At 39.8% G+C, this 14,513-nt stretch overlaps 1 protein-coding gene across 1 annotated transcript in view; it reads right to left on the bottom strand.

The window, feature by feature from the left end:
• LOC128689665 (nephrin-like) overlaps positions 1-14,513 on the bottom strand; it is a 553,398-nt gene that overhangs the window by 151,914 nt on the left and 386,971 nt on the right. Inside the window, exon 3 of the mRNA XM_070099001.1 lies at positions 9,153-9,290. Coding sequence (XP_069955102.1) covers positions 9,153-9,290 — 138 coding nt within the window. The remainder of the gene's footprint in view (positions 1-9,152; positions 9,291-14,513) is intronic.

Genomic DNA, 14,513 nt, shown 5'->3' with positions numbered 1-14,513 from the left:
TAGCAGTAGTTCTTATTCAAGATAGCAGTAGTTCTTGTTCAAGATAGCAGTAGTTCTTGTTCAAGATAGCAGTAGTTCTTGTTCAAGATAGCAGTAGTTCTTGTTCAAGATAGCAGTAGTTCTTATTCAAGATAGCAGTAGTTCTTGTTCAAGATAGCAGTAGTTCTTATTCAAGATAGCAGTAGTTCTTGTTCAAGATAGCAGTAGTTCTTGTTCAAGATAGCAGTAGTTCTTATTCAAGATAGCAGTAGTTCTTATTCAAGATAGCAGTAGTTCTTATTCAAGATAGCAGTAGTTCTTATTCAAGATAGCAGTAGTTCTTATTCAAGATAGCAGTAGTTCTTATTCAAGATAGCAGTAGTTCTTGTTCAAGATAGCAGTAGTTCTTGTTCAAGATAGCAGTAGTTCTTGTTCAAGATAGCAGTAGTTCTTGTTCAAGATAGCAGTAGTTCTTATTCAAGATAGCAGTAGTTCTTATTCAAGATAGTAGTAGTTCTTATTCAAGATAGCAGTAGTTCTTATTCAAGATAGCAGTAGTTCTTGTTCAAGATAGCAGTAGTTCTTGTTCAAGATAGCAGTAGTTCTTGTTCAAGATAGTAGTTCTTATTCAAGATAGCAGTAGTTCTTATTCAAGATAGCAGTAGTTCTTATTCAAGATAGCAGTAGTTCTTGTTCAAGATAGTAGTAGTTCTTATTCAAGATAGCAGTAGTTCTTACTCAAGATAGCAGTAGTTCTTGTTCAAGATAGCAGTAGTTCTTGTTCAAGATAGCAGTAGTTCTTATTCAAGATAGCAGTAGTTCTTATTCAAGATAGCAGTAGTTCTTATTCAAGATAGCAGTAGTTCTTGTTCAAGATAGCAGTAGTTCTTATTCAAGATAGCAGTAGTTCTTATTCAAGATAGTAGTAGTTCTTATTCAAGATAGCAGTAGTTCTTATTCAAGATAGCAGTAGTTCTTATTCAAGATAGCAGTAGTTCTTATTCAAGATAGCAGTAGTTCTTATTCAAGATAGCAGTAGTTCTTATTCAAGATAGCAGTAGTTCTTGTTCAAGATAGCAGTAGTTCTTATTCAAGATAGCAGTAGTTCTTATTCAAGATAGCAGTAGTTCTTATTCAAGATAGCAGTAGTTCTTATTCAAGATAGCAGTAGTTCTTATTCAAGATAGCAGTAGTTCTTATTCAAGATAGCAGTAGTTCTTATTCAAGATAGCAGTAGTTCTTATTCAAGATAGCAGTAGTTCTTGTTCAAGATAGCAGTAGTTCTTATTCAAGATAGCAGTAGTTCTTATTCAAGATAGCAGTAGTTCTTGTTCAAGATAGCAGTAGTTCTTATTCAAGATAGCAGTAGTTCTTATTCAAGATAGCAGTAGTTCTTATTCAAGATAGCAGTAGTTCTTATTCAAGATAGCAGTAGTTCTTATTCAAGATAGCAGTAGTTCTTATTCAAGATAGCAGTAGTTCTTATTCAAGATAGCAGTAGTTCTTATTCAAGATAGCAGTAGTTCTTATTCAAGATAGCAGTAGTTCTTATTCAAGATAGCAGTAGTTCTTATTCAAGATAGCAGTAGTTCTTATTCAAGATAGCAGTAGTTCTTATTCAAGATAGCAGTAGTTCTTATTCAAGATAGCAGTAGTTCTTATTCAAGATAGCAGTAGTTCTTATTCAAGATAGCAGTAGTTCTTGTTCAAGATAGCAGTAGTTCTTATTCAAGATAGCAGTAGTTCTTATTCAAGATAGCAGTAGTTCTTATTCAAGATAGCAGTAGTTCTTATTCAAGATAGCAGTAGTTCTTATTCAAGATAGCAGTAGTTCTTATTCAAGATAGCAGTAGTTCTTATTCAAGATAGCAGTAGTTCTTATTCAAGATAGCAGTAGTTCTTGTTCAAGATAGCAGTAGTTCTTATTCAAGATAGCAGTAGTTCTTATTCAAGATAGCAGTAGTTCTTATTCAAGATAGCAGTAGTTCTTATTCAAGATAGCAGTAGTTCTTATTCAAGATAGCAGTAGTTCTTATTCAAGATAGCAGTAGTTCTTATTCAAGATAGCAGTAGTTCTTATTCAAGATAGCAGTAGTTCTTGTTCAAGATAGCAGTAGTTCTTATTCAAGATAGCAGTAGTTCTTATTCAAGATAGCAGTAGTTCTTATTCAAGATAGCAGTAGTTCTTATTCAAGATAGCAGTAGTTCTTATTCAAGATAGCAGTAGTTCTTATTCAAGATAGCAGTAGTTCTTATTCAAGATAGCAGTAGTTCTTATTCAAGATAGCAGTAGTTCTTGTTCAAGATAGCAGTAGTTCTTATTCAAGATAGTAGTTCTTATTCAAGATAGCAGTAGTTCTTGTTCAAGATAGCAGTAGTTCTTATTCAAGATAGCAGTAGTTCTTATTCAAGATAGCAGTAGTTCTTATTCAAGATAGCAGTAGTTCTTATTCAAGATAGCAGTAGTTCTTATTCAAGATAGCAGTAGTTCTTATTCAAGATAGCAGTAGTTCTTATTCAAGATAGCAGTAGTTCTTGTTCAAGATAGCAGTAGTTCTTATTCAAGATAGCAGTAGTTCTTGTTCAAGATAGCAGTAGTTCTTATTCAAGATAGCAGTAGTTCTTATTCAAGATAGCAGTAGTTCTTATTCAAGATAGCAGTAGTTCTTATTCAAGATAGCAGTAGTTCTTATTCAAGATAGCAGTAGTTCTTATTCAAGATAGCAGTAGTTCTTATTCAAGATAGCAGTAGTTCTTATTCAAGATAGCAGTAGTTCTTATTCAAGATAGCAGTAGTTCTTGTTCAAGATAGCAGTAGTTCTTATTCAAGATAGCAGTAGTTCTTATTCAAGATAGCAGTAGTTCTTGTTCAAGATAGCAGTAGTTCTTATTCAAGATAGCAGTAGTTCTTATTCAAGATAGCAGTAGTTCTTATTCAAGATAGCAGTAGTTCTTATTCAAGATAGCAGTAGTTCTTATTCAAGATAGCAGTAGTTCTTATTCAAGATAGCAGTAGTTCTTATTCAAGATAGCAGTAGTTCTTATTCAAGATAGCAGTAGTTCTTGTTCAAGATAGCAGTAGTTCTTGTTCAAGATAGCAGTAGTTCTTATTCAAGATAGCAGTAGTTCTTATTCAAGATAGCAGTAGTTCTTATTCAAGATAGCAGTAGTTCTTATTCAAGATAGCAGTAGTTCTTATTCAAGATAGCAGTAGTTCTTATTCAAGATAGCAGTAGTTCTTATTCAAGATAGCAGTAGTTCTTATTCAAGATAGCAGTAGTTCTTATTCAAGATAGCAGTAGTTCTTATTCAAGATAGCAGTAGTTCTTATTCAAGATAGCAGTAGTTCTTATTCAAGATAGCAGTAGTTCTTATTCAAGATAGCAGTAGTTCTTATTCAAGATAGCAGTAGTTCTTATTCAAGATAGCAGTAGTTCTTATTCAAGATAGCAGTAGTTCTTATTCTAGACACTAGTAGTTCTTATTCTAAATAGTAGGAGTTCTTAATCTAGATAGAAGTTCTTAGCAGATAACCTCTGCTAGCTGTCTTTCCTCTATTCTTCCATGTCCTCCAACATTCTCTCTCTCCCTCTTTCACACACACACACACACACACACACACACACACACACACACACACACACACACACACACACACACAGGTATGATAAAGCTCACGGTTCAGGGAGAGTGACCTTGTAGCGACCAGTGAAGTGGCGAGGCCAGGAGCTAGGATTCGACCCCTGCAACCTCAACTAGGTGAGCACACACACACACACACACACACACACACACACACAATTGGAAGTTGAAGACTCAGATGAGCCACAAGAATGTTAGGAAATATTTCTTCAGCCATAGAGTTGTCAGGAAGTGGAATAGTCTGGAAAGTGAGGTAGTGGAGGCAGGTACCATACACAGTTTTAAGAAGAGGTATGATAAAGCTCATGGAGCAGGGAGAGCAGGCCTAGTGGCGATCAGTGAAGAGGCGGGGTCAGGACCTGTGAATCGAACCCTGCAACCACAATTAGGCGAACACACACCCACACACACACACACAACACACACAAACACACACACGGGGCCAGGAGCTTGGACTCGACCCCAGCAACCTCAACTAGGTGAGTACACACAGTTATTGCCAATCACTGGGTGAACGTATTAACAGTATTGATAGTAGTTACATTCACAGTTAAATTGGTGTTGATATGGGTAGTTTTTATATTGGAGTCGTTTGTGGTGTTAATTTTACATGTCGGACTGGCGGGGATGGTAATGCAGTGAGGGAGCAATGGTGATATTCGTAATGCTGGTGATTATGGGAGGTGATAGTGATTCCGGTGTAAGAGGTGTGTGTATTGGTGCTGGTGATGATACTGTTAGTGGTGGTGGATAATGGTGCTATGTTGGGGTGGTGATGGATATTGGTATTAATGTTGGAGTGATGGTGGTATTGTTTTCAGTGGTAATGGTAACAGTGATCTTTTTTATTGGTATTGGTGATGGGAGGTGATGGTACTGGTGGTGTTGATGGTGCTGCTGGTGGTGTTGATGGTGCTGGTGGTGGTGGCGATAGTGCTGGTGGTGGTGGTGATGGTGCTGGTGTTGATGGTGCTGGTGTTGATGGTGCTGGTGGTGTTGATGGTGCTGGTGGTGGTGTTGATGGTGCTGGTGGTGGTGGCGATAGTGCTGGTGGTGGTGGTGCTGGTGGTGGTGGTGATGGTGCTGGTGTTGATGGTGCTGGTGATGATGGTGCTGGTGGTGATGATGGTGCTGGTGGTGGTGATGATGGTGCTGGTGGTGGTGATGATGGTGCTGGTGGTGGTGATGATGGTGCTGCTGGTGGTGATGATGGTGCTGCTGGTGGTGATGATGGTGCTGCTGGTGGTGATGATGGTGCTGGTGGTGGTGATGATGGTGCTGGTGGTGGTGATGATGGTGCTGCTGGTGTTGATGGTGCTGGTGGTGGTGTTGATGGTGCTGGTGGTGTTGATGGTGCTGGTGGTGGTGTTGATGGTGCTGCTGGTGTTGATGGTGCTGGTGGTGGTGTTGATGGTGCTGCTGGTGTTGATGGTGCTGGTGGTGGTGTTGATGGTGCTACTGGTGTTGATGGTGCTGCTGGTGTTGATGGTGCTGGGTGGTGGTGTTGATGGTGCTGGTGGTGGTGTTGATGGTGCTGCTGGTGTTGATGGTGCTGGTGGTGGTGTTGATGGTGCTAGCGGTGGTAATTGTATATTTAGTGAAGCTATTTATGTGCGCTGTTGATATTTAAATTTAGCCAGAAATGCACACTACCTTACCTCGCTGTACCTAACAAGATCTAGCCAAGTTATCGTCCACATTTGACTTTTCTCAGTGAGATATATTTAAACATTTACCAATATTTTTAATAGTGAATCAATGTTTACGTATGGAGAACGTTTATGCTCTGTCTCTTCGTTACATTTATGTTTCCTTATTATTTTACCAGTAAAAGATCATCCGTGACTCGTGGCCTGGAGGCAAAAACTCTCGCTTCACACGGTGAGGGTCCGGGTTCGATTCCCGGCGAAGAGGTGTTTCCTTACACCGGGTGTCTATGTTCACCCATCAGCAAAATGGGTACCCGGGTGTGAGTCGCATCCTGGGGCAAAACTGACCTAATTTCTCCGTGTATAACAGACTCTATGTATAATACTGAGTTATGCTCTTTCAACATAACCGAACAAAATACAAATTCCATAATTAAGACAAGTGTTGTGTTAGTCAATTCAATCTTCAGAAAAGTCAATCTTTTTTCATTGTAAACGAGAAAAAATGCATTTTAAAAGTACAGTAATTGGCTCTCCAAGCAATGTTATGATGGTCAAATTTTTACACAAGCAGAGCGACCTTAAACTGGATATTTAAACTAACAAAATTAAGTCAGTTTATTATAAAATATGTTTTCAGTGTCCAAACTAAGCAGAATTTACCGCTCAGTGCGTACACAGTGCAGGTTTTTGGTCGTCAAAAATTCGTGTTTCTTCAGTAGCAAAACTTGCTTTTTAGAGCAACAAGGAAATTTTGTTCTCTCTCACTAACTCAAACACACACTCACTTTTAAGTGGTTTTTGTCATTTCACCATTTCTCCAGGGGAATAAAAAAACCCCGCCCCATTTTTTCTCGACGCAAGGAAAACATTCTCAGCTGCTTATTTTATGAAAGGCACAAAAAGCGAAGCCCCGACGGTGTATCAACAGAACATCCTGAGAGAGGACGTTAGTGTAGCGTCAACACTGTACTGACTGACGCTTCACACGCTGCATACGGAAACAGTATTTTAGTCTCTGCTATTTTATCCAGAAATTTTACTTAGCTACGTAAATATAATTAAGTCAAGCTTAAAAGGAACACGATGGAAATCATGAGCTTCGTTACTTTTTTTTTTTTTTAAAGATAGCATAAAGACCGATTTTGTAATTCTGATAAGGGACGAATTTTAGTTGTAGCAAATACACATACACAAAAGTGATGAAATAATGATCCACAACTGTCATGAATGTATTAGTTTGGTGGTTGGACAAACAAATGAGCTTCTGGAGGTAAACACAGGCTCGTGCGCCTCGAGTTTATTTGGAAACTTAGACCAGGCAATGCATGTCAAGGAAGTGTATCAGACCAAGCAAGGTACACGAGAGGGGGACTTGATATGTTGATTTTAAATGGAAGCGAGGATCATTAAGGCTGAACTAACGTGCAACTAGCTGATCCAGGCTACGTGAAAATGAGTTCATCTTTAGGTGGACGCACTCTGAGCTGGGCTAGGAAAAAAGTAACGAGCAGCAGCCACCAAAGATCGGTTTACGTCTGCTTAACCAAGCTATGATGAATCGACCCGACCCAGCTAGTTTCACAGTGAAACATTAGCCATCCCTCTCATGGCCCGTGGCCATGGTATAGTTTTTCTTCTTATGGCCAAGAAAATTAGTATACTTGTATCTGTACAAAAGCACCCACACGTATGAAAGAATTAAAAGGAATATGTTAAAGGTGAGGAATTACAGCCGCTGCGACGACGCGGCAAAGCAGGACGGAAAGCTGGAAGAACAGTTCTGGACGGTGCAGTGCAGCTGAGCAGCACAGCTGCTATATTCTGGGACAACTTGAACGGCAAATTTAGGTAGTGCCAGCAAATATGGCTGGGTCGTGACAGGGAATGTCGTTGATGAAGGAACCATCAACTGGGACGACTCAGGCGATTAGGGTCCTGAGCGATGCTGGTGATTCTGGTTGCAGAGAAACAGCTCTGGCGATGAAGTACTCTGCAGAGTTAGCGAGCATACTGTAGGCTACTCGCTTGTGCAGAGATGCTCGTCAGGCTCCCCATACCGCATCAGGGACTGTCCATAAATGAAGAGGCGATGGACAATTCACACATTTGTAGCAGCAGCTACTGATGTGGTGTGACACTAGGGGATGTTCTGTTGCTCTGGCCTGAAGGAACAAATTACGTTTCTACAATGCTTCAAATAAATACTAGCACATGACAACTGAACAAAGTTGTTTACAAATTTTGCATATTAGTGCAATTATCTCCTCTCTGATACGTGAACATGGACATGTTACTCTAAGGCGTAATTATCGTACTTCATATCAGAGACGTAAGGGTCTACGTTACGAGCAAAAATGTGTGATTATTCTGTTCTGGAGATCAGGTGAATGTTGGACAGGGAGACGAGGGTCTGAAGCATCAGGAGTGGAAGTGGAAACAAAGGCGGAAATTGAGGCCCTGCAAACAAAAGCACGTAATAATCCTTGAAGTATTACCGACAATATGTTAAGTAAAAGGACACATGTGCAACTAATTCGGCATTTTATTGTGGCCTCGTTTCGCTTTCCAGGAGCTTTGTCAAGCCGTTACGTTACGATATGACAAAGCTTCCGGAGAGCGAAATGTTGCCACAATAAAGTGTCTCATGTGTCCCTTTTACCTAACAAACAGAAACATCTCTAGACTGAACGTTCTATCTCAACACAGCTTCCACAACTGCAGCTTTGGGCTGATTAATATCCACAAACTTCATGTAGCCTAAGTTAAGCTGCCTTTTTGATTCCTTCACTTTATACTTGTTGTCATGGAGGTGCTTGATGACCTGGATCCTGCCTGTTTCTGGAGCGTGAAATAACAACAACCTAACCTAACAACAGCTTCGGTTACTTTCTTGTTTTCGTGGGCACACTGAAATCTAAGCAGTCATGCATCATGACTTTGCCGCCATCGACTGGGAAACAGAGATCGCGGCCTAGAAAACAAGATCTCATTTGGCAGTCGCTTGTCGCATTAGCGCAATGTGAAGTGCGGATCCCCTCCAGTTGACCACCATGTTGGATGCGTTGACCATCGTATGTAAGAAATCAAGTTTCTTGCGTATTGTTAGCTTGGCTAATTCAGTGCTGGCGAGATAGTATGGAGCCACAGGAGTTAGATACCAACATAAAGTAAATATTTTTTATAATCGCACTGATAAATTCTGTGCCACTGTCAGACAAGAGAACACGAGAGCCAGTGCGATGCAAAAAGATACCCTCGCGTAATTTTGTCTGGAATTGGTACCAACATTTTTATGTAAAGTTACTGACTATCTCTAGTAAGTACCGATTACCCTTCTAGCAAGGAGAAAAATATGCCAACGGTTATCCAGTGAAAGCTAATATTCCAATATCAACAAAAATAACAAAACAGGACAAAGTCCAAAACTAAAACTAAGAAACACCAGCCTGGAAGCAAAATTGAAGAGTCATTTACTTTCCAGAACATTAAGCTTGAGTCTGCTTAGAAGTTCATTAACAAGTTGAAGGTAATACGTTAATCGGATGAGGCGCTCAGAAATTATAGCATAAAGACTTTACCCAGTTCCTTGAAAAGCCAAAATGGAACCAATGCAGCTGCAACCATTTAAAGCTTTTCTCTTAGTAACAATCAAGTTGGCGTGTTCAGCCTGAGTCAAGTCTAAAGGACTGAACATACCGACTCCAGACTGAGGGACTGATCACCTCAAACTCCTCATCTCCTACCTTTCACTACATTGGACTGAAGAAGCCACCGGCTAGCGAAACTTTTCCAGTATATACCCGAATTTTACACAAGAGTTTCATTTATCACGACACTTAATAATTCAGATGATTGTTACAAAGGATATTAAGAACCAACCTAGAGCGAAGCCATCCTTGGTCCACTGTGCCTTCCCTTGCTGGTTAGCCACGACACATCTCAACACTACGTCCTCCCCAGTCATCACTTGTACGCTTGATGGCCGCACTTGGAACATCTGCGTCTTCCGTGACACACCTGCAAACATGTTTCCAAGCAGTTAATACAAGTTTAAAAACAGATTTATTACAAACAGTTTAAGTCTTCACAACTCCTCGTTCTTCGAAAAAGTTGTAATTGTTACGTTTTAATTATATATATATTATTGTAAATACGAACGAGTGGTATTGGTCAGTAACAACACTGCGCTAGCCAAGGATTCGAACCCATGTTGTAGTGGTCAGCCAATGTGAGCGAGAATCACATGACGCCTTAACCCACAGGACCACCCAATCCTACAAGAACCAAGCACACAGCAGAGCTGTTTTATACCTTGATCTGAAGACATACGGAGGTGTGGGAGCTTTCAAGCTAATTTCATTCTCGTTCCTGTTTGATGTACTAGCCTACGAGCAGATATATATTATTGTAACCACGGACGAGTGGTATTGATCAATAACACCTCCGTAAGTCCTCGGACCAAGGTAAAACACATAGCTTTGCTGGGTGCTTGGTTCTTGTAGGATTGGGTGGTTCTGTGGATTAAGGCATCATGTGGTTCTCGCTCACAATGGCGGGCCACTACAACATGGGTTCGAATCCTTGGCTAGCACAGTTACTGATTATATATATATATATATATATATATATATATATATATATATATATATATATATATATATATATATGTATATACACACACAGGGAGGTACTACCTCTAGAACTGGACTGGGGACCCTCATCCTCAGAAAAGACAATAAACGTACCTCAGGAGAAACTTAAGACTCTCCCATGGAGCTGAAACACAAGCATGAATACAGTGGTACAATGTATCAAAGATTACGAATCCACTCCAGCTCCTATGAAGCCGGACGCAAGCCCAGTATGCAGCAAGCATTTCCCCCTCTGGATGGCCACGCTGAAGCGCCAGAACATGAAAGTGACTGCCCTTGGGTCCCTGGTGGTGTCGATGTATCTGGAACCCAGTTCTTTAACTAAACGTGTGGCATTTTTCCCCATAGTCCCATGGTCTCTGATCCCACTGGGACAAATTGATACCGTTGGCTTATGCTTCTGTATTTGCCGATCTTGTACTCCTCCCTGTAATCAGGAGCTCTCCCTGTCGCCCGACACTGTGATGGATGTAGGTGTCAGCCAGCGTCGACACACAGGAATTCCCATGCTAAGAGCCTGCCATTCTTCCAAGGATAGATGGTGATTCCGTCTCGGCGATTTGATGGGTTGTGGGTACTGCTGGCTGCTAGTGATCGGGGCTCTCTCTCGGCTGGAAATCCAGCTGTAGCAAGGGTTCTCTTTATGATTCCGTTGACTTCACTGTGTCTTGCGTGCAAGTATATGTGTGTGTGTGTGTGTGTGTGTGTGTGTGTGTGTGTGTGTGTGTGTGTGTGTGTGTGTGTGTAACACACTTGTTGAAAGCTGACCTACACGTAAACAATAAAAATACATAGAAGAGAGCGTAGGACCATCTTCAGCAGATATAAGAAGTGAATTGGTCTATTATCTAGGGGATAAGAGTCAGGTTAGGAAAACACTGACAGGACAATAAAACTATACACAAGTGGAACTAACTGGTAAAACCGAGATTGCAGCTGGGCAGGTGCGCGAGTAGTAAGACGCGAGTTAGATTAACCTAGCTAAGAGCAACTAAGCTTAAGTCTCATCTATTGCTCGGTTTTGAAACAAGAGATTGATATAAGATGGTTGTTTTGAGATTAGTATTTTAAGACAGATGACGATGGTCAGGTGTTGTCGCCACTATACAAATCTAATCAGATGTTGTATTCCCTGGAAGAGAAATATTTTGAGATCCGTTGGATAGGATTTCCTTTTTACAGCTGTCGCTAACCTACTGCTGTAAGGCTTGGTATTTGACTGTTTTTTTCCGGGGTAACTATGGCAGTAGTATAAAGTCCACATTGTCGTTTTAAGTTAATGTTTACTGTGGATTCAGTCAATGCTGACTCAATTATTTTCCTCTTGAAAAGGTAATTGGTTTTGTGTGACGTTGGCTTCTTTCCATTTTACAGTGAGAAGAGAAGTTGCAGAGGTTGGTGGATGAATTTGGTATTGTATGTAAAAGAAGAATATTAAAAGTGAATACAGGAAAGAGTAAGGTTATGAGGATAACAAAAAGATTAGGTGATGAAAGATTGGATATCAGATTGGAGGGAGAGGGTATGGAGGAGGTGAATGTATTCCGATATTTGGGAGTGGACGTGTCAGCGGATGGGTCTATGAAAGATGAGGTGAATCATAGAATTGATGAGGGGAAAAGGGTGAGTGGTGCACTTAGGAGTCTGTGGAGACGAAGAACTTTGTCCTTGGAAGCAAAGAGGGGAATGTATGAGAGTATAGTTTTACCAACACTCCTGTATGGGTGTGAAGCATGGGTGATGAATGTTGCAGCGAGGATAAGGTTGGAGGCAGTGGAGATGTCATGTCTGAGAGCAATGTGTGGTGTGAATATAATGCAGAGAATTCGTAGTTTGGAAGTTAGGAGGAGGTGCGGGATTACCAAAACTGTTGTCCAGACGGCTGTGGAAGGGTTGTTGAGGTGGTTCGGACATGTAGAGAGAATGGAACGAAACAGAATTACTTCAAGAGTGTATCAATCTGTAGAGGAAGGAAGGCGGGGTAGGGGTCGGCCTAGGAAAGGTTGGAGGGGGTAAAGGAGGTTTTGTGTGCGAGGGGCTTGGATTTCCAGCATACGTGAGCGTGTTTGATAGGAGTGAATGGAGACAAATGGTTTTTAATGCTTAGCGTGCTGTTGGAGTGTGAACAAAGTAACATTTATGAAGGGATTCAGGGAAACCGTCAGGCCGGACTTGAGTCCTGGAGATGGGAAGTACAGTGCCTGCACTCTGAAGGAGGGGTGTTAATGTTGCAGTTTAAAAACTGTAGTGTAAAACACCCTTCTGGCAAGACAGTGATGGAGTGAATGATGGTGAAAGTTTTTCTTTTTCGGGCCACCCTGCCTTGGTGGGAATCGGCCAGTGTGTTAATAATAATAATAAAAATTTACGGCATTTATGTTCTAGTGTAGGGCTCAGGTTCCCTGTGAATATCTCGCCTCTTGTGTTCTACTTTCCGTTAGTATCAGACCGTCATCTTTCTGGTCACAAATCAATGATTTTTAAAGCATTATCCTTATTAGTAATTAGGTAGTGCCGAATAGGTAAAACTTGCGATTTTGGCTTAAGTAGCAACGCTTTTCTTGCTGAATAAGGCAAACGAAAATTTGTGTATGCAATAATTTCGCAAAAATCTTTCTGAGCCTAACGAAAAAAATATATCTGACATTGTTTATTATTAAAGTATTGCAAACTTATCTAAAATATATTTAGCTGGATTAAGCTAAATTAAATTGCGCTTGTTATAATAAGGTTAGGTAAGTTTTCTAAAGATTCTTTTGGTACAAAATTATTAATTTTTACATTGACATAAGTGAAAAAATATATCTTTAAACGTATACGAGAAAATTTAAGAAAGGACTTAATTTTAAATGAATTCTTGCTAATTAACCAATTTTACCCATTTGGAACGACATTAATAATATATATACATGTGTATATATATATATATATAATATATATATCTATATATATATATATATATATATATATATATATATATATATATATATATATATATATATATATATATATGTGTGTGTGTGTGTGTGTGTTCTTCTTATATTCATATTTTTCATTTCTCTCTTTCCCTCCATTTACCTCTTACTGTTGCTACCACTAATCATCAAACATACCTGTACATCTAAAAGTGTACCCATTAACATTTGCTTTTTAATACATGGTCTAACAAACTCCCATTTATCTCTGAATAAGTGTTAGCAAATACCAAACCCACAACAGTTATTGTCTCACTTGGTTTAACTCCCTTAACGTTCACTTAATACCTTCCAGAATCTCTATCTTCTTCACACGTCTCGTCTCCAGAAACTTGAGTAAAGGTGAAGAGCTATTTGATGCATTTATGGATTTGGGTAGAACATATAATTGGGTGCTTAGAGGAGCCGTGTGGAAGATGTTGCTGGCGCTAAAAGCTATTAAGAGTTTTTATAATGGTAACGAGGTTCAGGTTAGGGTATGTAAGTGGCAGGACTAGTTCCCAGCGAAAAGTCAGATTTAGACAGGAATACAGGAAGTTGCCATCGCTATTTCACATATTTATAGATGGAGATGTAGAGGTGAAAGGTGTTGGGGAGAGTTGTGGGTTTAAAAGTGGTTGTTTTTAACACGAAGCAGGAATTGTCACGGTTGTTCTTTGCTGACGACTTATCTTTTCGGACATTCTGAAGACAGTTATACGAAGGTTGGTGGACGAACTTGTGACGTTAGGTAAAAGTAGGAAATTAAAAATGAATATAGAAAAAAGGAAGGTGATGAGGGTGACGAAGAGCATTTGTAATGATAGCAAGACTGAAGGAAGAGGGAGGGAGGGAGTGTGAAGGAATAGGATACGTCCAGATACTTGGCAGTGGACATGTCAGCAGAGGAGTCTATAAAACACCAGGAGAACCATAGAACAAATAAAGCGAAAAAAATGGTTGGAATAATGTTGAGTCATCTGTGGAAATAACGAAGTTCATTTATGTAGGAAAAATTAAGGGTTTGAAACATGACAGTCGTAACGCTTGTATGGTTCAGAGACATGAACATGCGTTAACTAAGCAAAATCATGTCTCTTACTGCATAGGTCTATTGTTGCCTAAGGTTATTGATGCATTGATATATTGTTCCATAGGTCTATTGTGCCACAGATCTATTGTTGAACATGGATATTGATATGTCTATCGTATAAGCTTATCCTTGAGTAGGTCTATTGATGTACAAGGCTATTGTTAAATTGGTCTACTGCTGCATAGGCCTGTCGCATAGGCATATTGTTGCAGAGGGAGTTAGCGAGGAGAAACTATAAGAGAGTGGCGGGTCATCACGGTGTGATGAACATACAGAGTAGGGGTTACGGAGGCAGTTTGAGAATTTGCTATAAGGACGCCTTTAAAACTTCTATTTCGTTGCATTTTCCTTATTTAATTCTCCTATCCATCGTGAATTACTCGATTATGTTTTATAATAATCATTCTATCCATTCATCCATTGGTTTTCTGTCTGCAGGTGTTTCAGCTGTGTACTTGTGTACCCTCCGCCATGTTGTCAACAGAAGCACCACCGTACCACTGTGCTATTTTCTCTCCCCTTAATATATTTAATACGCTTT

The sequence above is a fragment of the Cherax quadricarinatus genome, chromosome 66 (genome assembly GCF_038502225.1).
Source record: "Cherax quadricarinatus isolate ZL_2023a chromosome 66, ASM3850222v1, whole genome shotgun sequence".
Lineage (NCBI taxonomy): Eukaryota > Metazoa > Arthropoda > Malacostraca > Decapoda > Parastacidae > Cherax > Cherax quadricarinatus.
This window is presented reverse-complemented; position numbering and strand designations above follow the sequence as displayed.